Below are 25,740 nucleotides of genomic sequence, written 5' to 3' on the forward strand. Positions count from 1 at the left end.
TAGTCTATGTATTCATGCGATCATTGTAGCATTCACAGATTCGTAAAATAGAAGGAAAATCGCACAGTAACGAACATTAATTTTCGTTCTAATTTTACAACAAGGCATACTTTAATCGACGAAACGGATTCGTTTCTTACGTTGGTCTGCATCAAGTGATCAATGAAAATAGAAGGTCGCGCGAAGATTCGCCGTCTAATTGCGACGGGACGATGACGAGTTTCAAAAGGTGACAATTTAATTGATCTTTCGACCACGGCGCGGCGGGACGAACTGAAATTTTCTGTCTTTTTGTTACACAGTCGCTGTCGTCGCTCGAGGAGCGAGCACGAAAATTCGATTTAGGTGGCGACGACACGTGTTATCTGTCTCTCGGTGTGTTCAGGAACGGTAACGCAGTGACAGATACATTTGTCTGGACGTCCCATCGTATTAAATTTACATCGAAATGACAAGCGTATCATTATTAATCTTGAATACAGAATCGTATGGAGAGCGCGCTGAATAAATCAAGAAATTTGAAGGAATCAGACGCGTCAAAAATTCATCGTCGCCACGAATTAAACATCGTGTCCCCGAGAAATGCATGTAGTACCTATACATATCTCTCCAAAGTTATCCAATACTTATTACGTTCTAAGAGCTTTTCAACGATTTCTTAAGTAACAATATCCCTCGAATAATAATGCACGTTTCGTTCATTTTCGGATTATGACTGCAATGCGAACTTCGAATAATGTTGCCACCGTCTGATCGAGTATCATAATTTCATCGCGATACAGTAATGTTTCCCTAACTGGCGCTTAGATTGTGCACAAAAATAGACAATTTGGAAAGCGCATATACGATTATTCGAGCCTCGCAGCTCGTTTTTATAGTCGTTGACAATTGGTGACTATAAAAACGAACCGCAGGACTCTAATAATTGTATCTACTCTTCCCAAATTGTCTACAGGGTGTCCCAAACATGTCTCGCAATCCGGAAATGGCGGGTTCCTCGGATCATTTGAAGCAACTTCTTCCTTTACAAAAATTTTCTCCGAGGCACCGTTAACGAGTTATTAACGAAAAACAGTGACTAATAAGAATCGAGTACGGCTGACGCGAGGCGGCCCAGCCAATCAGCGCACGAAACCCAGTTCCGCTCATTGGCTCGGTCGCCTCGTGCCAGCTGAGCTGGGATTCGACCGCTCGACCGATGGCGCCGTTGGCTCGGCCGGCTCGCGCCAGCTGAGCTGGGATTTGACTGCCTCGACCGCTGGCGCCGTCGGCTCGGCCGCCTCGACCGCTGGCGCCGTTGGCTCGGTCGCTTCTCATTGATCACTGTTTTTCGTTAATAACTCGTTAACGGTGCCTCGGAGAAAATTTTTGTAAGGGAAAAAATTGCTTCAAATGACCCGAGGAACCCGCCACTTTCGGATTGCGAGACATTTTTGAGACACCCTGTATATTTGTGGACAATCTGAGCGTCAATTAGAGAGACATTACTGTAATACAAATCTTAACCATGCCAAACCTTGTTTCATGTAGTTTGCTAAAGTTTCGGAAAGAAATTATAACAATTTTGAAAAATCTGATACACATAATTAGAGAAATGTAGATTAATTAGATATTATTTACCAAAAATATCAAGAAAACATTTCCCCGATTATCAACAACGATACAACAGCGATATATCGTTATTGGGCACCAAAAGGGTTAAACTGAGGCTTTAAATTTTTCTCCCGTCTTAAATCGTACCCACCCCTTTTTAGCCATAATTGCGTAACATTCGCAGCGTAATTGTTAACATATTATCGATACAAACAAGAAGCAACTTTCGGTCGAAGAAAAATCGTCGCGTCGCTGTCTCCGAAGCTCCAGGAAAAATTCAAAGACCGGACAGAGGACTCGGAAAAGAAATAAAAGGGGGCGGGGGGACGCGTTATTCGCAGCCCCTTGGATCGTCTTTTCCGCGGCGCGCGGTCCAGCGAGCAGCTGCGTTTAAAGTAACGAGATGACTGTAGGCAGAGATGAGATAACTTGACCTCAATAATTCAGATACCTAACAGCTTAGCCCTGTCCCGTACATAATGCAGTCTATCCACCCCATCGTGCTCTTCATCCACCCCTGCTTTGACTGCCAACTCTCTCCACTTACTCCGGCTCCCCTCCGAGCACCGGCTCGCGTTGCATCCCTTCGCGCCAGCCAGCCAGCCAGCCGACGCGGCGCGGCGGCTCCACCTCTCCGGCTTCTTGCTTCAGCTTTTAAAGTGTCAAACCTTAGAATCCGCGATTACGGATCGTTGCGATCCGTTGGGGGACCCCACCGATTCGCCTCGTTAAAGATTCACCCGGCCCTGTGTTGGATCAGCCGGGTAATCGGTCGAACACGAACGAAACGCGTTCGTCAAGGACCTGTTTTTCCACCTCGGTGTTGTTCGACGGGCGAAATCGTTCTGTGTCTCCCGGCGATGCTCGGCAATTTTTACCGGACCCGTTGCCAAGCGTCGAACACGCCGGTGCATACTTTATACGGGCCAATTAAAGCTGGGATTAACGCTGGAACGGACCTGTCGATATGACTGATTTCAGATTAGCGATCGAAGCAGCTGTGGAAGCAGCTCCATTTTCGGGTAATTTCAGCAAACCGATAAATAGCAGTTCTCGATCAAGTATGCTGTTTTAAGCGTGCTGCGCGATTACGTTTTTCAACTTGTACGTTGAATATGAAGCCTGTATTTTTTCGGTAGTGTTCCTATAAATGTACGGTAATGTCTCTCTAATTGGCGCTCAGATTGCCCACAATTAGAGCCTTGCGGTTCGTTTTCATAGCTACGAATTGTCAAGAACTATAAAAACGAGCTGCAAGGCTCGAACTATCGTATCTCCTCTTCCCAAATTGTCCATTTTTCTGCGCTATCTGAGCGTCAGTTAGGGAGACATTACTGTAGTTCGAATGTTAAGGCTGCTATAATTTCGGTCCAAAATAGAAAGGAAATAGGAAATACAGTAAATTCTCCCTAATTGACGCTTAGATTGTATACAAAAATGGACAATTTAGGGACAATTAGGGAGAATTTACTGTACCCTGAACAGAGATTTCGAATGAGCATATATTTCGTCGTAATAATGATTGATGTGAAAATAATTTCGGTTTCAAAATTTAAACACATTTTTGTTTTAATTTACAGTACATTTTATGCGTATGGTAGTATTCGACTCTACGAAGACAATCTTAAAGCTTTCTTTTACTTAATGAAGTTCTGTTTTTATGAGTGTCTTTCTATATAAAGTTAAATTTATATATATATATATATATATATATATATATATATATATATATATATATATTAAAATAATAATAAATAATAAATTAAAATTAAAATTAAAATTAAAATTAAATTATATATATAATTTTAACACATTATCTGCCGACGATGATTTTATAATTTTCGAAAATCTATAATTTACAGATAAAAAAATTCTTAATAAATTGTTTAACGGTACTATTTCAATTGTGTACCAAATATTTGGCCTAATTAACAATATCTAATAATTTCTTTTGGTATTATCATGTCGAAAAAGATTGTCTAGATTACTCTCGATTTCTATTAAGAACGTCATTTAAAAATAATCAAATCACTATAACAATGGCATTTCACGTAATATGTAGTAAAATAATGCTGCATATTTGTCTATAGATTATTATATCCTCCAGTATCTCAACTTCAATATCATCTTAGTGTCGGGCGCGTCTGAATTTTCGACGAAGATACATTCACAACACGAAGACTTGCAATTTTTGGGGTTGCCCTCCGAGTACGGGGCGATCCACCCTAACGAGCGTCGAGGTAAATTATTGTTATTGATGTTGAGGTGGGAGCATCGTGTTCTGGTAAGGGTGGTACTTGGAAACGTCCGCGAGTCGTTTAGAGATCATTTTGTGCACCGATTATAGTTCTGGGAAAAATAAGGCAGCTGCGTGTCTGAGGGGTGTTCGAAATGGGACGTGAAAGTAGAAAGTGTTTCTCCTTTTTCACAGTTTGAAAACTCTCCGCATTCTCGCGTCGTTGTTTCTGCGATTAATAAGAAACGAAGAAGAGTTCGCGTACACGATCGAGCTATAAATAACGAACAATTTCCAATTAATATTCTCCAGGATATAATCACGTATTCGCAACGGCCGATAATATAATATCTATAATATTATCGTTTGATGATATTACATCTATAATATGGCTTTCCATGGAAATATTTTAGTCCGGAGATTGAGCTGTTTTATAATAGAATTACGGAAGTTACTCGAGTATTAAAACAAGTACATCGTACGCCTGTAATAATTTCGGCTTTACTACCGCACGAGTTTAATATCATTGGGCTATTCCGCGATCGTATTGTTTTATGACGCTAAATTAAAGTATAAAATAATTTTTACCGCTAAAACTTTGTAATTAACATTTTCGATACCGCGACCGTATAGAAAATTGTAGTATTTTGAATTGAAAATCTTTTTTTTATCTTCATAGTCGGGCTCTCGCGAATTACTGTATTTCGATAAATGGATACGAAGCGTAAAGCATAGTCATGTATCTCGGTCATGAGTTAATTCAATTTAAGCACCTCGACCCTCGGCTGGTCCGATTCGAGTCTCGCAACCCTAAATTGTTCTGATTCCAGTCTGCACTCGCGCTAAACAGAAATCGGCTTTTCTCGATTCAAATAAATGTTCTCGTGGAAACTAATCTTTTATATCGTCTTTTAAACTGTTTTTATTTAGAACGAATTTTGTTCACGTTGAGCGAAAGCATTCCTGTCGCGGAGGACTAATTTAAAATACACGTTTCGCGATAAATCGGATTCGACAATTTTGCAAGTATTCGGGGAAATGATTCCGTTTGTCGATACCTCTAATTTTTGTAATATTTAAGATTTAATTAATACTTTTAGCTTTCGTTCGTAATTAGACGGTGGATCGTTATGCGTTTATGGCACGTGCAGATTTTTCAAATGCAAGGAGGAGTATAAATTAACAAGGTCCAACAATATTTTTGTTTGGCTTTTACATCGAGTTATCTTTTAGTCGACAAAGGAAACTTTTCTTTATTTCTAATTTTTGTAAAATGACTATTTACAATCCATTAGAATCGCTATCAGATTTGAATAATTTAACTTTGAATAATTAAAAATGCGCGGATGTATAATGTAAAATGTACAATTGATTAAACTGTGTCACCGCAAATTGTAATTGTAATTGCCATTGCAATAGAAAAATCTGTGACGAAATTCTTAGTCCTTAAACATTAATTTCTCAATTTGCGGTGACATACATAATTTAATCAATTGTACATTATAGATTATACATTCGCGCATTTTTAATCTGTACACCTAAAACGTAACACATATTATTATTTTACAACTAGGTTCCAATGAAATAAAAAATGGTAAAATCTATCATTTTAACTTAAATATAATTCAATCGGTATATTTACGAAGTTACAGCGTCCGATGAAAGATGAATTAGCTGTATTGTTTAACCAAGAAAAGTACCTCAATGTTTTCCATAATCGAAATTAAATGAATCCGGCAGTGAAATCTGAAATAACGTTTACGTACAAGTTAAACGAATAAAGGTCCACAGTTTACGTACAAATTAAACGGATAAAGATCGACGGTTTACGTACAATTTAACCGGAAAAATATCGACAGTTTACGTACAAGTTAAACGGATAAAGATCGACGCGGTTTACGTGCAAGAGCAGCGGCAAGCGATATTAGAAATTGCACGGCATTTGTAGGAAACGATACAGTCAAATTCATAATATACGTTTGCGAATGTATGAAGTGCTAGCCGAAAGTTATAGCTGGCAATAAGGGGATAACGATAAGAGTAATGTGTCCCAGGTTGCGAGAGAATACGGTTATGCCGGCCACAGCGAACGGGGGCTAGGCTCTGTCAGGGCTGCAAAATGTAATCGGCACAGCGCCCTCAATTATTAATCGCTAACCGCGTTAATTACTTGCAAGGGTGTAGGCACGGCTGTCACTGGAACAACGGCGTAGCACGGCGTAGAATTCCCCGTTACAGCCAAATGCACTCGAATCACCGCACCCGACGTGCATTAAATCTTATCGATTCTGGAACAGAACCCGCCGATACGAACGATACAACCTCCTTACAATTCCGGAATTGAGTTCGACGAATTCTTTCCTTGTCGAGAGAGAGAGAGCGGAAAATTGTTTTCCTTCATCTATTTCTAAACATAGCGTGCGATCGTAATAAAATTGAATTGCAACATTAGTACTGTTTCGTGAACATTCTGTACATTCGTTTAATAACGTTAAATGATTTCGATTATAAAAAGGAAGAAAAGGAAGAAAATTTGTGTTGAATATTATTATTATATATAAATAAATATAAATATAATAATATAATAATATTATATAATATTATTATTATTATATTGTTATATAATATTATTATTATTATAATATTGTTATATAATATTATTATATTATAATATTTATATATAATAATAATATTATATAATATTATAATATTATAATATTATTATACATGAATCGCGGCGTCATTTCTGTCAAACGTTATACAGTTGTAACAGAAATGTGTTGGTGAAATTTAAAATAGTAACGCGAGATCGAAGGAATTCGATCTAATTAATTTAGTCAACGCTGTTTTTCTTTCGCGTAAACATTTATAGTTCGGCGAGAAAAATGTATTCTCAGTCGATGAACGGCGTCGGTCGTTTCGAAAGTAGGAGAAAATATTTTCACTTAACAACGATGTTAACTGTTTATAAGCAATAGCGGATTACACGCCGATAGATCAGCCGTTTCCACGTTTCGAACGCGGCGGATAAAGATATATTTCAGTGGCTAGTTACTGCTATATAGCAATCATACGGACAATTACGCGAACGACCGAGCCCGCTCAATCATCCTCGGCGAAGAAATGAAGCCTTGGAATCGGGAAAATTTCCGGAAATCGTTGGTTTCGTCCTTGTTTCTGTCGTTACGTCGCGCGTGTTTCCACGAAACAAAAGTGTCTGACGGGACGGGAATTTAATATCGGCCGGAGAAAATTACAGGAAGTTCAGGTAGGCTTGCCCAACTCCGGAATGGAAGCAAAAAGATCAAATTAACGAGGCACTTTCCGATCTTCGATGGGTCGGGTCGCGGCATAATTCGTAAGGAGACACGCTGGCCGAGTGCCACCGGTCTTTAGAGCCACCGTTGCGCAATACGAAACCAGTTTTCGAGAAATTAAATTTATCGACGCCGAGAAAATCTTGCGATCGAGTACAAATGTTACATTCGCTCTTGATCTCCGCGAGGAAGCGTACGATCGATCGTTCGATTATACGAACTGTTTGGGGTGCATCATATGACTCGCGTCGTTTCTTAACCCTTCCGCGCCGAGCGCCGCATACAGGGTGTCTCAAAAATGTCTCGCAATCCAGAAATGGCGGGTTCCTCAGATCATTTGAAGCAACTTCTTCCTTTACAAAAATTTTCTCCGAGGCACCGTTAACGAGTTATTAACGAAAAACAGTGACCACTGGGAAGCGAGTTCAGCTGGCGCGAGGCGACCGAGCCAATGAGCGGAACTGGGCTCCGTGCGCTGGTTGGCTGGGCCGCCTCACGTCAGCAGTACTCGATTCTTATTGGTCACTGTTTTTCGTTAATAACTCGTTAACGGTGCCTCGGAGAACATTTTTGTAAAGGAAGAAGTTGCTTCAAATGATCCGAGGAACCCGCCACTTTCGGATTGTGAGACATTTTTGGGACACCCTGTATATACGGCATCCACTCGACGACCTGTGGGTACGAGCGCCGCATATATGCGGCATCGAAATGAAGTGTATACAGATTCGCGGTACGAGTGCAAAGATTACGATGTTGGCCTTTATATAGATCCTTGCTTTCAAATATATCGCATAGAATTATATTATTAGTTGTTACATATTATTATATTTTAATCATTTTTGTCTCCGTTCAGTGACGGTACTTCGGCGGATGGAGCTGCCGTAGCGAAAGGGTTAACGCACCTCGTGCGTTAACTGCACAAAATTCATTCCAAAAATGGTCCCAACGAAGTCACCGATGCTATTTAAGATTTCTCTTTAAACATTTTTAGAATTCGTTATGCACATTTTAACGCAGAATTTCTTTTTCTGTAAATGAGATACGAGACTTCGACGTCTACAACAACGTTGTTCTCACTTTGCGCCTACGTCGTTGATAAATTCATTACCGAAATTTTAAAAAGGTTTTTCTGTACTGTGTAGTTTTATCTGCCGCGTCAATTATACATACGACCGCTAATAAATATATCTGTTACGCCACGACGACTTGCATACGATTAACAGAAGACTCCGTTATATTCCTACTTTCTACACGATCGCTTAATTACTTCGCTTACCGTGACGAATTGGGATAAACAAGTAACTCGGCGCATACAAGAATCTATCAACTTACGCGCGTTGCGAACCTGTGAAATCTGTGGCTGTAACGAAAACCGCTGCATTGGCGGATTGATCGGAAAAAGAAAATTAAATTAATTAAGAAAATTAAAACAAATTCGATTGGTTCGTAAAAATACAACAATTTATTTTACAATTTTGTTCGAATAACATTTCAGATATATTCGTCGATGCAAATTTTATTCGAAAGTTATTTCGTATAAATTATATACGAAATTATTTATTATTTCTTATATAATATTATTTTTTATTTCTTATTTCGAATAAGATTTTATTGAAATAATATTTCAAACAAAATTCTTCGAATAAGACTTTATTGAAATAATATTTCGAATAAATTCTACGAATCAAATTTGCTTCGAGAAAAATATTTCGAATCAATTCTTCGAATCAAATTTAATTGGAGATATATTTCGAATAAATTCTTCGATCAAGTTTTATTGGAGAAATATATCGAATAAATTCTTTGAATAAAATTTTATTCGAGAAATACCGAACTCTATCTTCTATTATCAATTAAACTTTGAAGTAAAGGTTGGCACGCAATAAATATCAATTCTCTCTCTCTCTCTCTCTCTCTCTCTCTCTCTCTCTCGAATAAATTCTACGAATCAAATTTGCTCCGAGAAATATTTCGAATAAACTCTACGAAACAAATTTGATTCGAGAGAAATTTCGAATAAATTCTTCGAATCAAGTTTTATTGGAGAAATATTTCGAATAAATTCTTTGAATCAAATTTTATTCGAGAAATACCGAACTCTATCTCCTATTATCAATTAAACGTTGAAGTAAAGGTTGGCACACAATAAATATCAATTCTCTCTTTCTCTCTCTCTCTCGTGTTGTAATTTATTCGAAACAAAGAAATGCTAATCGCCGTAGCTGCGAAAGAAATCAAAGGGTTAAATACAAATCCGCGTTATCCCGTCTGCGTTCGATAGCCATTATTTGCCTGACAGCAGCGCTGTCCCATTAGTATACAGCGTGTGTGCATGGTCGCGAAGTCAAAGAACGTGCGTTCCCTCGGATGAAATTGCGGATCCGCTTCGAAAATAAAGAAAAAGATAAGCGGCGCGGCGCGGCGCGGCGTGGCTTTCCTACAATTACCGCGGACACGTTTCCTACGATTCCCGTGCGCGGAATAAATAAACAAACGAAGCCGGGCGGCGATCGTGTGTTGATTGCGAGCAAGAACTGCCGTTATCTGAAATCTTTGCTCGACATCGGCGGCCGTTCTAGTCGTTAATCGTGCAACAACCGATCGAGTTGTGTCCCGACGTGAGCCGGCTCTCGTTCGTGATACACGGAGCTACCGGAGCAGGTAACGCCGCCGCTGCTCTTTCTCTCGCAGGAAGAAGCTGGGAACCAGGCTCTCGCGGAGATAAACAAAGGTACAACGAAACCGTTTAATTACCGAGGACCGGAGATTAACTCTAATGGAACGACGGTGTTTCGTGGCTCGTACGGCGCACCGGCCCGCTGATTGGCCGCGTTATCCTGTCTGGCGCCTGTCAGACTGAAGGAACTTTTCGGGGCCCGATCCCATTGCCGAGGGCCCTGCCGACGGTGCCCGTAGCGAAATCGATCGCCGATAAGCTCGTTAAAAATTTGTAATAAACACCTTTCCAGCGACCGAGCTCGGTATTACTGGATAATTAGCGAAATTGGTAAATTGGAGTGTACGCTACATTGATATCGGACTGGAATAAATTGAAACGACCGAACAGTCTGATAACGCGCGGAGTTCATCACGGTGATTTCAAGAGCTTTGCCCGAAAGCAGAGAAATTTGTTTTCAACGCGAATTCGTAGGCCAAAGGAAGAATAGTGCAAAATTGTAGGGGAACATTGAGAAACGAGAACTCGCTTCTTTTTATAACGGGGGCAGACTGTGGATGCATTTATGACAGAAACGAGCGAGTGAAATATAAAACAGTGGCAGCATTTAACCAGTTAGCTGTGATTTGACGAGTATACTCGTCATGGAGTAGTGACAGTATTTTGTGTCATGACGAGTATACTCGTCGTGCGTAAAAAGTAGTGATCATTGGCTATTTAAATTGTAATTTTAGTGAAAACAAAAGCATATTCTCAAATTTCAAGACGTTCAGAATATTTTCAGACGAATCCTGCACGAAGGTGTTTACATTGTTATAAAAATAAGATTAGAAAAGAATCACGATATTGGTGTTCGACGTGCAAAGTGCTAATATATATCGTTCCTTGCTTCCTTGCTTGCTTTTCTTTAACTTGTATAAGTATTTGATTTTTTCCGCGTTTTTCGTTTATTATGTATGTAGTATATGTTAACGTCAAGTGAATGAGTAAATATTAATAATAGAATTGTTAATTTTATCAAATAAAACCGTCTTTTTGATACAATATTTTAACAGCGACACTTACTTTGTGTTCGACGAGTATACTCGTCATCGCTTAGTTCTCGCGACACATATAGGTGCGCGTTCTGAAAAGGAGACGCCACGGCTAACTGGTTAAAGAATTTAAAAACGTCGATATATTTCGATCAGCTTGTTAAGATTGTTTAAAGGAAAGCGGTACTTTCTATTCGACTGATGCGTCTTACAGTCGATGCATAAATGCGCATCGGTTGTCCGTTAATAAGAAAGAATCTTTGAAATATTTGTTCGAACAAAGTTGCAGGCGGTCGAAGATCGACGATTTTCCGGTCGCAATTTCTTTAATTTTAATTTGAACTTCTTTAATTGTATGGAACAGTGTACAACTGGTGTCAAAATTCGGTGATGAAAATGTCTTAAGTGGCACGATATTGGCAACTTTCCCAATACAGAGCTATTTATCTTTCGTCGAAAAGAATTCATGGAATGCCGGAGACAGGCCACCTGGCCAGTTAAAAGTTCAACCTAACACGTAGAAATAAGCACGCCCTAAAGAAACTGGTAAATAGATTAAAAAAAACTATTCGGTAGTAAATATTTCCAGTCTTTTAAAGACTGGAGAACAGGTTGCCCCATGCCTTAGATATCGTTGAAGGAAACGTCTACTCAGAACTAGAAGAGATTTCGATAAGGATTTCCAGTTGAGCGGGCCATTAACGCCGCCGATGAGTCAGTCATTTCGTGGATTCCTAATACGAGGCTTTAATTTGTCAGCTTCAATTATAATGGGCTTTTCTGGGTGGCGGAAAACAGGTCCTTGGCACGACGTTATATAAATTACCACATTCGGAATAACTTTGATCTCGATGGAAGATTAGACTTCTCTTAATAGAACGAAGACAACTCAATTCTATCTTTTCTAAATTAGTTCAACAAAATTTATGCTAATAACTAATTGAAATTAGACGCCCCTTGAAAGTTCTAAACGCGATACAGGATTATTAAAACTGACCAAGATTATAACTTCTTCAGTGCAAAATTAAGCACTTTCTTCTCAATTACGAAGCATCTCTTTCGATTGTCATAATTTCTTAGACGAAAAACAACATTTATATTTAATCCAGTACTTAAATAACATTGACGACAAGATGATAGAATTTGATTTCAATGTAACCACAGTTATCTGTGGCGCCTTCATTTCAGAGCGCGCACCTATATGTGTCGCGAGGATCAAGCGACGACGAGTATACTCGTCGAACAAAATGTAAGTGTCGCTGTTAAAATATTGGATCAAAAAGACGGTTTTATTTGATAAAATTAACAATTTTATTACTAATATTTACTTATTCGCTTGACGTTAACATATACCATATACATAATAAACTAAAAACCCAGGAATAATCGAATACTTATAAAAGTTAAAAATTGAAATTGCTGCTGTAGAGAGAGTGGTATTTAGCAAAGCAAGGAACAATATATAATGGCACTTTGCACGTCGAACACCAATACCGTGATTCTTTTCTAATTTTATTTTTATAACAATGTAAACAACTTCGTGCAGGATTGGCCTCGAAATATTCTGAACATCTTGAAATTTGAGAATATGTTTTTGTTTTCCTTAAAATTACAATTTAAATAGCCAATGGTCACTGCTTCTTACGCACGACGAGTATACTCGTCGTGTCACAAAATATGGCCATTTCTCCATGACGAGTATACTCGTCGAACACAGCTAACTGGTTAAAAGAACGGAATATCATTCGTGCTTAACAGGTTATTGCGAGTCAGACCGAAGTAACTAATTTTAATTTCAATGAAACACTTGCATCTTTCAAAGCAGCCAAGATTCGCACCTAATATTTCACGAACACGATTAAGAACGTGTATGCAACCATTCCGCAAATGCGCATCGTAATCGAAGCCGACCAATGGGAGTCCTTCCGTTGCTAGTGCTAGAAAACAGACACCCTCGAGCTTCCCCTTAAAGACGGACCCTCGTGCCACCAACGAATCGAATTAACTTTATTACGTTTGTCTTCTGTTTTCCACCACTCCGACAACCGCCACTCTCTTTTCACCCTCGGCTTCTCCCGTTCAATTTCTCCGGTCTCTGCTCCGCCATTTTCTCGTTCTCTGCTCTCGGACCAAACTCGTTGTACTCGAGAGGCTTTCCTCTTTTATCATTTCGCTGTTGATACTTCGATCATCGAACCGTGCGCAAAGCTTTGCTCAAAGAATTCGTGAGGAACGCGTTTAGCGTTAAACGAAATAAAAATTGTAATCCCTTAAAATATTGTTGCGAATCACTCCGTTTCTCTCGCGTCGCGGCATTTTATATTTACAATAAAGAATATAAACTATAATACAACTCGATACAATCATATTTCAGATCTTTCAATTTGAAATGTTGCTCGTACGACGGTCCGATCTCGACTCTCCTCGATTGTCTATTTTGGTAACACTCTTCCGTGGCAATCCTTATCTTACATAATTTTTTAAGGAGTTGCTCACAACAGGGCAGTTTCACATTACAGCGACTTGATTTGGACAAGTCGCCGTAACAATATTAAACCCTTGACTTACAATGACGAGTTGAAGACGTCCTTTATTTCATGTGCTACTGTAGATTTTGACGAGTCTAATTTGTTAAGGGCTGTTTTCGACGGACACCATAGAGTATATTATTACATTGCATCGATTCTGGTTTGTTTACAATGTACAAAATGCCCCACCCTCCCACCTTCTCGACGGTACCAACAACAAAGTTGCGTCCACGAATCAGTAATCCAAATTTCAAAACAAAACATTCTCTTTTTCAGCTTGCGTATAACTGTTCAGTCGAGCCAAATTAAATAGTATTTCTCGGACGCATCAAATTCCGTTTTATTTGTACGTCAAGGGGTTAAGTCAGTCATGCGAAAAGGTCTTTCCTCCTTTAATCATTTTAATAAGTTACGCACAATATAAAAATATTCTCGAATTCTTCCAATCAGTCAGTTGTAGTATTTTTATGTAATTTTTATCTTGCACAAAAATCCGTATCCTGGTAATAACGAATCGCGTCCAACTGCGAACCGGCGGCGATCGCAGAATCTGAAAAAAAAGATCGCATTGATTATGATTAGACCATACTCGTGTTGCGAGTAGACGTTATTGAAGATAAAGTAGAGACATACTGTTGTCGATTCTCCCGAACTCGCATAATCTAACGGAAGAACGCCGAGAACATTCAGAGCTCTCGCACGGAATGCGTGCGCGCGCGATGTCCGTTCGGTTTTCTTTTTCGTAATAGATATAATATAGAATAATCGTAATATAATATAGAATATAGATAATATAATATACAGGGTGTCCCAAAAATGTCTCGCAATCCGAAAATAGGGGATTCCTGAGATCATTTGAAGCAACTTTTTCCTTAGCGAAAATGCAATTCGCGGCTTCGTTTAAGAGTTATTAACGAAAAACAGTGACCAATCAGAGGCGAGATCATTTGGCGCGAGACGGCCGAGCCAATGAGCGGAACTGGGCTCCGTGCGCTCGTTGGCTGGGCCGCCGCACGCCAGCCGAGCTCGTCTCTTATTGGTCAGTGTTTTTCGTTAATAACTCGTAAACGAAGCCTCGGAGAAAATTTTCGCAAAGGAAAAAGTTGCTTCAAATGACCTCAGGAACCTCCCATTTCCGGATTGTGAGACATTTTCGGGACACCCTGTAGAACATAGATAATATAATATAGAATATAGATAATATAGGAACTATCGGTGAAAGACAAAGAGTGGGAAGTGTTTCTCGGGCACGATGCAATAAAGGCAAAAAGTAACAAACGCGCGGAGCGATTATTCGTTTCCTGAAAGAACGCAAATAAAACTTTAAGAGACGTTGAAGTTTCCGCTCGAACGTGACTGCTCGATCATCTTCAGTTTCCATGTCTGTTACAGGAGACAAACCGCGGAAGAAAGAGAAGCTGAGAGGCAGGCGGCGAATCGCTTGATGTTGTCCCTCCAAGCGGAGGCACTCGGCAAAGTGGCTTATCCGACGACGGTATCCAGCCATCCAGCGGGGACCACTGTCCCGAGTTTGGACAGGCAGCAGACGCCAGCAGCCCTGACCCACCCCGTGGGCCAGTGGACCTCGCCGTACGGCCCGCCGCAACCCCTGGCCGAGCCAATTTGCTGAATCCCGATGATTCGTGCGAATTGAAAGAAAGAAAGAAAAAGAAAACAGAAGTCGCTGGATGGACCCGGGGCACCAATCACGTCAGTTTTGTATTCGGTCGACAAAGAGTATTGTCGCAATTCTGACAGACAACGCTGATAGAAGCAACAGAAAATTTACTATTACCTAATCGATCGCGCATAGAAATTACACGAATCTTTGCGCGATTCTTGCGGCACGCTTTTACATGTACTTCGTGCAAATTCTCGGGTTTTAACTGTGTTCGATCTCTTAGCTGCGTAATCTGATTTGTTTAAATGCGTATCCACGTTGAATCGCAATTATCACGCTGCGTACAGTACTTTAAAAATATAATTTTTAATTTTATAATAATAATTCGATTCTTGTTCTTTGGTTTCTCGCGATAATTTTCCGAACTATGGACTTTTTGACCAAAAAACCAAATTTTCCGCGACAATTGAAAAAAATAGGAATTACATAAATTTCTCATCTGTACAATTTTGATTACTAAGAAACGACAAGACTAATATACTTTTTCGAAATTTTAACTACTTCGCAGACTAGTTTTATCGATCACGCTGCGTACAGTTCTTTAAAAATTTGTTTTATAATTTCTGCTTCGATTCTTGCTCTTTCTTTGGTTCTTCGCGATAATTTACCGAACTATGGACTTTTTGACCAAGAAACAAAATTTTCCGCGACAATTGAAAAAAATAGGAATTTCATAAATTTCTCATCTGTACAATTTTGATTACTAGGAAACGACAAGACTAATATACTTTTTCGAAATTTTAACTATTTCGCAGACTAGTTTTATCGATCACGCTGCGTACAGTTCTTTAAAAATTTGTTTTATAATTTCTGCTTCGATTCTTGCTCTTTCTTTGGTTCTTCGCAATAATTTACCGAACTATGGACTTTTTGACCAAGAAACAAAATTTTCCGCGACAATTGAAAAAATAGGAATTTCATAAATTTCTCATCTGTACAATTTTGATTACTAAGAAACGACAAGACTAATATACTTTTTCGAAATTTTAACTACTTCGCAGACTAGTTTTATCGATCACGCTGCGTACAGTTCTTTAAAAATTTGTTTTATAATTTCTGCTTCGATTCTTGTTCTTTCTTTGGTTCTTCGCGATAATTTACCGAACTATGGACTTTTTGACCAAGAAACGAAATTTTCCGCGACAATTGAAAAAATAGGAATTTCATAAATTTCTCATCTGTACAATTTTGATTACTAAGAAACGACAAGACTAATATACTTTTTCGAAATTTTAACTACTTCGCAGACTAGTTTTATCAATCACGCTGCGTACAGTTCTTTAAAAATTTGTTTTATAATTTCTGCTTCGATTCTTGCTCTTTCTTTGGTTCTTCGCAATAATTTACCGAACTATGGACTTTTTGACCAAGAAACAAAATTTTCCGCGACAATTGAAAAAATAGGAATTACATAAATTTCTCATCTGTACAATTTTGATTACTAAGAAACGGCAAGACTAACATACTTTTTCGAAGTTTTCACTATTTCGTAGACTAGTAATTGCTGCATTCTCATTACGAATATGCTCGTCTTGTACAGCTAAGAGGTTAATGTTGCTTCGGTTTATTCGATATTGATCTTTTAAAGAATAGAATTTCGACAATGCGTATTTTAGAAGGGTCCTCTAAATGCCCGGCATTGGAAAAACTGTAGCGGTTCGAGAGAGGCGACGCACATCTCGAGAAGTGCTAAAGCTTGTTGTACACACAAAGCTTCGAACTCGTTCTTTTTCAGGTTCTGATTTAAATTGGCTGTCGTGATATCTACTCGACAGATTAACTTGAAACGTAGCGTGTTCTCGTCAGTACACCTGTCGCCATAATTGGAACCGCCATTAAGTCGAAACAATTTTTGTTCCAATTTTATAGCCCACCCAATCTACAAACTATCGCCGTTCCTTTAATTTCTGTTTCTTTCGTGGCGCCGCTTATATTATACTTCAATATTTATTAACAAAACTAAATTTCTTCTTCGCATCGCCAAGGAGAAACAATTGAAATTCGTAACAGCTGCTGAATACAGTTTCTCATATAAAACCGATTACGATTCTTCATTCAATTTTGATTCTTTAATCGTCGAAAATTGTTTGGTTGTTAGAGCAGAAATAAAAATAATTCTACAGCTCAAACAAGGAACTATCGTCGTTCCTTTAATTTCCGTTTCTTTCGTGGTGCCGCTTATACTTCAATATGTATTAACAAAACTAAATTCCTTCTTCGCATCGCCAAGGAGAAACAATTGAAATTCGTAACAGCTGCTGAATACAGTTTCTCATATAAAACCGATTACGATTCTTCATTCAATTTTGATTCTTTAATCGTCGAAAAATTGTTTGGTTGTTAGAGCAGAAATAAAAATAGTGCTGCGGTTCAAACAATCCAAATCTCAGTTACTGTACACAATTTCACGTTTCTTCGTGTCGTAAATTCAAAGCGTGAAATTACGAATAAAACATAATTGGTTGAATTGAAATGTCGAACGAAATTCATCGAAGTCAAACATCGTTTGTACAAATTATGTAGAATTATTTCTTTGGAGCCTACGGGCGTTAATGCTTGTATATTTTCTACTAAAATATGTACTTGGACAAATGCGAGTACAGAAACATCGATGCTGCGGCAAATGATCCGAAAGGCTTGGAGACTCGGCAGCACAACGAAATTCGAGCACGTTGCGTAATCGGTTGGCCTGGTTGTAAAATGCGCCGCGCATTGTTGATTTTATTGCCTCCGTCGGATTGTCAATTAAGCCGCGTTTCCATCATTTTTACACCGGTTTCTCCGTAATCTCATTAAAGGTCTCGATGGATCCCGTAGCGGTCGACAGCGGAACACGGAATGGAACGAATGGCCCGCAATTCGGTTTTGTTCAACGGCATGAACAATCATTGTGCGAACAAGTAATCACCGTCTACGGCCGAAATAATTGATGCAAGATAATTGGCAGAAAAATCTTGTTCGCTAAACACGTAATGTCGTTAAATCTCCCGAGGGGGAGGGGGGGAGGACTGCGAGTTTATCGTGATATTCGGAGTCACGCAAAACGATCCAAATAGATCCTAATTGGTCGCATTCAATATTCACGCGGTTGTTGGCTCGGCGAATTTTTTGTCACGCTATAGAGAACTCGTAAGAAGGCTGTACGAAAAGCGGACATTCGTGTATCTGTGCGAAGAACAGCGAAATCTTTGGCTGATAATTAGTTTCATGCAAAGAACAGAATTGTATTATTTATGTAACGTTACGAAGAGATCAACGATACGTATCGTTCGAAATTTTCAACTTCCTATGTTCGAGTAAATAAATTCTTTGCTGAACTAGCTACAGTGTTACTCGACAAATGTAACAGAATTACTGAACGAATCGATTGATTTCTGCACAATTAAAAATGATCGTACAAGTTAGCTTCCCGTGTTCTTAAAATATTAACGCGAACAATGTTGTTTGTTACTTTGTGCCACTCAAACAGCAGATTATTTATCGTCGATTACCAATTTCCAATATTCTTTTGATTCCGATTATCAATTTCATACACATTGTAATCGACAAACGATTTCGAACACGATCGAACGATCCGTAAAGTAATTTTCATATTTCGACAGTTAGATGCTTCCTATGTTCGAGTAAATAAATTCTTTGTTGTACTAGCTCCAGTATTACTCGACAAATGTAACAGAATTACTGAACGAATCGATTGATTTCTGCACAATTAAAAATGATCGTACAAGTTAGCTTTCCGTGTTCTTAAAATATTAACGCGAACAATGTTGTTTGTTATTTTGTGCCATTCAAACAGCATATTATTTATCGTCGATTACCAATTTCCAATATTCTTTTGATTCGGATTATCAATTTCATACACATTGTAATCGACAAACGATTTCGAACACGATCGAACGATCCGTAAAGTAATTTCCATGTTTCGACAACGAGATGCTGGACGATCGTCGCAGCGATTCCAATGATTCTCGTAACCGACGTGCAACGATCCTCGACATGAATCTCTTACAACGATTACGCGAACGCGTGCGTTGTCGATCTAGAATTTTCCTGGGCGTAACTATCGACAGCGGAAAGTAGTCCCGCGGCACGAACGAAAAACAGCAGCGATCGACGCCGTCGAGTCGTCTTAATTGCGCTATTTCTAGGTAATATCAACGTCTTACGTCAAGACAGCTAATTTTATCGACATACTTAATTAAGGAAACGAAGGGTCTGATAGAGAGCTAAAAAGAAACTTCGATAATTACAGAGTGCTTTAGTTTCACGGTTGCCTGTAAAGGTCACTCCCGATGAATTGACACACGAAGAACAGATCTAGGGACATTAAAAAGAATATTAACGGAAAGAGGAACGACGAAGACGCTGGCGCATCGATTAAAACTGAAACAGTTTGGAAATTCCTTAATTTCCAGTCTCGCGATCATATTTATAAATTCTACTCTTCTCTTATAAATTCTTGACAATTGTCGTTCAGGCTACGCAATCCGACTGTCACTTTGCAATCGGATTCGAACATGTTGCCGAAAGTAGAAATGCAACTTGAAACATTTACGGATTTCTTATATTGTCGAAGATGTTGATGAAAATGCCAGTCTTTGTAAAACACATTTAAAAACCAGATTTTAATGGTGGCAGAAATCTTACTAGTACTTTCAGACAGATCGTTTCGAGCGAAGAAAAATACGAGATCTGTGCTATAGTTCGTAAAAAAGTTTATTCAGTTTTGTCATAATATATCATTTTATTATATCGGCATCTAACATTTTCCTGGAAAGTTAGATTCTGCCACATTTGGAAGGAGGAGATGCGATTATTCAAGCCTCGTGGCTTGTTTTTATAATTACCAAATGTCAACAACTATAAGAACGAGGCTCGAGGCTCGAATTATCGTATCTCCTTTCTTCCGACATTATCCATTTTTGTTTACAAGTTGAAGGACAATCGGGGAGAATTTATTTAGAATGTACAGTATTGTCTCTCTAATTGACGCACAGATTGTCCACAAAAATGGACAATTTTGGAAGAGGAGATACGATTATTCGAGCATTGCTGCTCGTTTTTTATAGTTGTTGACAATCGGTGACTATAAAAACGAGTCGCAAGGCTCGAATAATAATCGTAGCTCCTATTCCCAAATTGTACATTTTTGTGCACAACCTGAGCGCGTCAGTTAGGGAGACGTTACTGTACTTAGAAAAATTTAATCCACTTAACTTTAACCAACGCAGAAGTAGATTATCTTTGACTACGTTGAGAAATATTTGCTTTTCATGGCATATTGCGATGTACAGCAATGTCTCTCTAATTGACGCTCAGATTGTCCACGAAAATGGATAATTTGGGAAGAGGCGATGCGATTGTTCGAGCCTTGCAGCTCGTTTTTACAGTTATTGAGAATCGGTAATTATAAAAAAAAATCGAGCTGCAAGGCTCAAATAATCGCGTCTCCTCTTCCCAAATTGTCTATTTTAGTGCACAATTTGGGCTACAATTAGGGAGACATTACTATATTGAAAATATTTCAACCGCGGACGGATTTCCACATAAAGAGTTACAGGTTGAACGAATTTCGATCGCCAGACATAATCGCGTTCCGAAACGTGCCACACTTGCACCAAAATCCGCGATCTACCGAACGATCGCTGAAATCTGTGCTTCGTCGAATTCCCTCGGAGGCCGCAACATGATTGAAAGTATCGTTAAGACATATCTGTGTAAATAATCGAGTAGCAGTTGCAGTTCGAGATATTATTAAATCGTAAGCGCATGTATGATATTCATCCGATCCCGAGATCGATCTTTTGCGTTCGATTTCGACCTCTTTAGAGCTAGATAGGCGCACACACAACGGACACACACACACACACACACGCGCGCGCGCGCGCGCGCGCGCACACACAACAGTGACCCACGCATACGCATACCTTGTACATACTACTCTATATAGGATCGTGAAGCGTACATTTAAGAGGAAACAGCTATTATGGCGAAAAAAAGTACTATATCTGTATCACTACTATTAATGATTCGTTGTCGTCGACTAGGTGCGTGCGAGTCGTATTATAATTATAGGGCACGCGTTTAAGTTAAGTGCAACACTTATCGATCATAGCTAACGATGTGATGTTATGTAAGTACCGTGTAATGTTGTATATATGGAAAAAATGAAAGTGCATATATATACATATTATATATATAAATATATTATACATAATGATTTACCTGGTATAATGTATACACGTTGAGTATGGATTACACGAAATCACGATCTTTCTCTCATTAGGTATTATTTATTTGTTTTAACGAACGCGCCTCACGCGGTGCGCGCGTATACGATTGTTAAATAATATTACTCTCGCATTACTTCCTTTCGTGAAAATGATTTCCTTATACGCCGTACCGCCGAGTATGTAAAACGAACATAACCGAGGGACGATTGTCGCACAAAGGGGACTAACATAATTTGGTAGAAAGAAATCGTCCCGGTCGCAACCGATTATCCTCGTTTGTGAAATGAATTCTATTGTGAAATACTTTGACCGTACTTCGTCGTTTACGATCATTTGTCGATTATTATACATTCGATATGTATAGTACACTGTATATATTTTTTCAACTGTATCGCACAGAATAAATTTATATGATCACGTGCAATCGAACATTTTGTGTGTGAACATGTGACTCTCGTTAAACAACGTTACGACGACGCTGGAAGCGAATCCTTTCATATCTTCCCAGCTGAATCGTTTATTCGGGCGCGTAAGCTTCTACGCCCACAATTGCAATTTTCATACGATCAGATCCTAAAACCGTGGATTCGCGTCAAAATCAATCGAGAAATTCGATATTATGAGAAATATCCTCTTTTTTCCTTTCGTTCCTCGATTACCGTAAAACGTTAGATTTCCTCCCATTTGCGTTCGAACATGCGTTTCTTTAAAAAATACGATCTGTGAATTTGTATATTTCTTTGAGATACAACAATATAAATAAAAGAATCTCTTGATTTAAAGTGTAAGGCGAAACCGGGGAAGCATTATACTAGGATCTCTTGAGAAACTATTTCTGAGTAGTTCGTGAGATTAATTATGCAACAGTTAACAAGAACGCATAAAAATTGTCACCGCAATCCACCAAAAAAAGTTACGTTCACCTTGAATTCTCTTTTACAATGCCTTATACAAAAAAAAGCAGTTTATGTTATACCCATGATCTTTTCCTCATCGTCAAACAACTTTTGCGCTGTTAATGTTTTTTAGGATTTTAAGCATTTACGAAAAAAAATGAGCAACCGAGATATAAAATTACGAGGAAGAGAATTAAATGTCGGAAGAATTTAATAGCGTTGTTACATTGTGCTCAATTTGTAGAAACGATCAAAAGAAACAATTTATTTTTATTTCGTTTCTGCTCCTTACAATCGCGTCTTGGACAATTTTGATTTCGCATGAAGATCCGCAGTCTACGTATCGCTTCGCTTTACCAAAGGAACCGTTTTAACCCTTTGCCCTCGAGACTACATTTCACCGCGAAAATGAAGAAGTTTGTTTCAGCCTACAGTATTTCCATCTGGTCTAATTGTTTTTATTTGATACACACAAAATTGCTTTTAATAATGTGACAATTCTTTTGAAAATAGTGTAGCAATTTTTAGCGTCGCCTCAGAGTCGCCACTCGAGTGGAACGGGTTAACACTGAAATTCGTCGGTGTGTCGAAAACAAGTTGACAGTCGCACGTTCCTACGAACTGTCCCTCTTACGCCCAATTTTTCGGCTCCGCGAACGAAGCGACGACCGCTCGCTCTAAAACAGCCCGTACAGCTTCGATTACCCTTTTTTCCATATAACTTTGTAGTCCAAGGCCTGTCGTGGTGCCGAACCGTCGTTCGCGAACCCATTATAGTCATTCCGTATCGTTCGCGCGCAGCGTCAATCGTTCCGAGAAGTAACCAGATGAGTTTCTTCCAGTTCGACCGTCGGCGCCGTCAGATACGATCGTTCACGCAAGATAGACACGCTCGAAAGCCAATCTTTTCATTTTTGTTTCCCCCCTCCTTCTCTTATTTCGCTCGCCCCTTAACTACGTCCGGCAAAGACACCGGACACTCCTCCCGCTGCCGCATCCACCCACCCCCCACCCCCACCCGATTCCCCTAATCGTTGTCTTTCCGCAGCGTATTATCCCGCTTCACCTAGGAGCTCCTTGTGCCGGATGTGGCCACGTTTACTGCCTATAATTGCAGAGAAGACACGGCGCGCCGTTCCGCCCAATTATTAGGGGACAAACACTCGCCGAAAAAGCAGCCCTTTTCGGGTCCTTCGCCGGATTAAAGACGCGACTCTCCGGACCGTCGGAGAACAGTTTCTGCGACGCGGAAAATTCTCCCGTCGATACGACGACAATTCACACGTTTCGCTTCGCTGTCGGTCTCAACGAGACTTAAATGGTTTATGTAAATCGTTCCGAAACGGTGAAACAGTCCAACGAGGCGAAGTTATATTTGTTATTAAGTTGGTATTGCGATTAGATCGTGAGATTATTTGCGTGAAATGAAAATAGTTTCCGACGATTTTCAAAACGGGAGCCAGATTTTCGTTCTTTCTGTAATTATTTCGATAAGATTATTGTGATGGCCGAAAGTATTTTAGGGTGGCAAGAAAGCATTTTCCGGTAGCAAGAACGTATTTTCGGGTGGCAAGAACGCATTTTCGGCTGGCAAGAAAGTATTTGCGGCTGGCAAGAAAGTATTTGCGGCTGGCAAGAAAGTATTTTCGGTTGGCAAAAAAGTAGTTACGGGTGGCAAGAAAGTGTTTTAGGGTTGCAAGAAATCATTTTCCGGTAGCAAGAACGTATTTTCGGGTGGCAAAAACGTATTTTCGGCTGGCAAGAAAGTATTTGCGGCAGGCAAGAAAGTATTTTCGGTTGGCAAAAAAGTAGTTTCGGGTGGGAGGAAAGTCTTTTAGGGTGGCAAGAAAGCATTTTCCGGTAGCAAGAACGTATATTCGGATGGCAAGAACTATTCTGCTGTATTTCTTGCCGCTACTTTTTTGCCAACCGAAAATACTTTCTTGCCAGCCGCAATTACTTTCTTGCCAGCTGAAAATACGTTCTTGCTACCGGAAAATGTTTTCGGGTGGCAAGAAAGTCTTTTAAGGTGGCAAGAAAGCATTTTCCGGTAGCAAGAACGTATTTTCAGGTGGCAAGAATGTATTTTCGGCTGGCAAGAAAGTATTTGCGGCTGGCAAGAAAGTATTTGCGGCTGGCAAGAAAATACATACATTTCATCAGCCTTTTTACGGTTTTATATTTATGAACCTAATCAGTTCTGTCATAAATATATAAAACTAATTATTATATAATATAATATTAATCTAATCTAATCATATATAATATTATTATATTATATAATAATCTAATCTAATTATTATATAATATTATATTATACATAATATATAATATAATTACTATAACTATTTTACAAACTTTCTCGGTTAGAATGACATATATTCTTCTAAAACTATTATTTATTATTATTATATACATATTTACTGTTTATGTGCTCGACAAGCTTGTGTACAATTTAATCTAACTTTGAGTGTAGTATTTTCCCGAAATTATGAATATTTGAACAAATTTAGAATAAATACTATGCGCGCTAGAATGTACGATCTATCATTAAAAATACACGAATTGCATTCGTTCAACTGCATTACGTTTGCTTTAGTTTCAACAATTTGAACACTATCGAGAAACAAATTTTTTTATCGGCTTAGATCAGAACCCATCGTCGTTTGAAAACTACATTTCGCTCGAATAAAAAAAAGTGATCGGTTGTCATCTAATTGTGTCGAAAAGATAAATACCGTAATGAGCGAAAAGAGAAAAAGAGAAAAAACGAGAAAAAGTGTCGTTTGCAAAATAGAAATGTGTGAACGAAGATCACTCATCGCAACGCATCGGTTTTAAGGAACAAAAATTCAAGCACGTACGAAGGCGTTCGTATTAAACAGTGTCTGCTACAGCGTTTCGAGCTTCAGTTTCGGAAATTGAAAGTGAATCGTTTCCGGCCGGTCGACGTTGACTTTGTCGTCCGTAACTTATAATTCTCCAGCAAGCGCCCTGTAATCATATCCACGAAGATATTTTTGTGGTTTTTCTAGTTTCCAACGCAGACGCCGGCGACCAATTACGCGGCCCCACAATGTTCCGACTAAAAAGCACGATAGTTGTTAAAACTTAAATTGCCAGACGAGTATACGCGATAAACGTTCAGGATATGGAGTGGACATCATTTACTGGCAATTAAATGATAAATTTCACGTTTTCAAGTGCCAATTAAAGTTTTTAAAACAAGGCTATTGGTAAACTATGGCAATTTGTACACAATTATTTTATTAAACATATAATATTCGTTATTATTAGACCACGGATCCTTCGCGTGAAATAAACATTTCGTGCATCGTTTGCAAGAAACGGTATCCAACATTTATTCCCGTCTGGAACAATTTAAACGAGTTATAAATAATATTGCCGGATCGTCGAAATTCTTCTAATATCACCTATTCTTCATCTATACATTTTCGACGCAAATACATAATCTACGGCCGAATTATTATACATATAAATACTTCTCGTTATCGTCGTTCACTTACGATTTAGTATCACACGCA

The 25,740-nt window shown here is 38.9% G+C and overlaps 1 protein-coding gene across 1 annotated transcript in view; it reads left to right on the forward strand.

The window, feature by feature from the left end:
* Positions 1-21,728, forward strand: part of C15 (homeobox protein C15) — an 85,364-nt gene extending 63,636 nt beyond the window's left edge. The window contains exon 3 of the mRNA XM_076521228.1: positions 14,778-21,728. Coding sequence (XP_076377343.1) covers positions 14,778-15,015 — 238 coding nt within the window. The 3' untranslated portion in view covers positions 15,016-21,728. The remainder of the gene's footprint in view (positions 1-14,777) is intronic.
* Positions 21,729-25,740: the final 4,012 nt, after the last annotated feature.

Source organism: Megalopta genalis, chromosome 1, assembly GCF_051020955.1.
Source record: "Megalopta genalis isolate 19385.01 chromosome 1, iyMegGena1_principal, whole genome shotgun sequence".
NCBI classification, from domain to species: domain Eukaryota; kingdom Metazoa; phylum Arthropoda; class Insecta; order Hymenoptera; family Halictidae; genus Megalopta; species Megalopta genalis.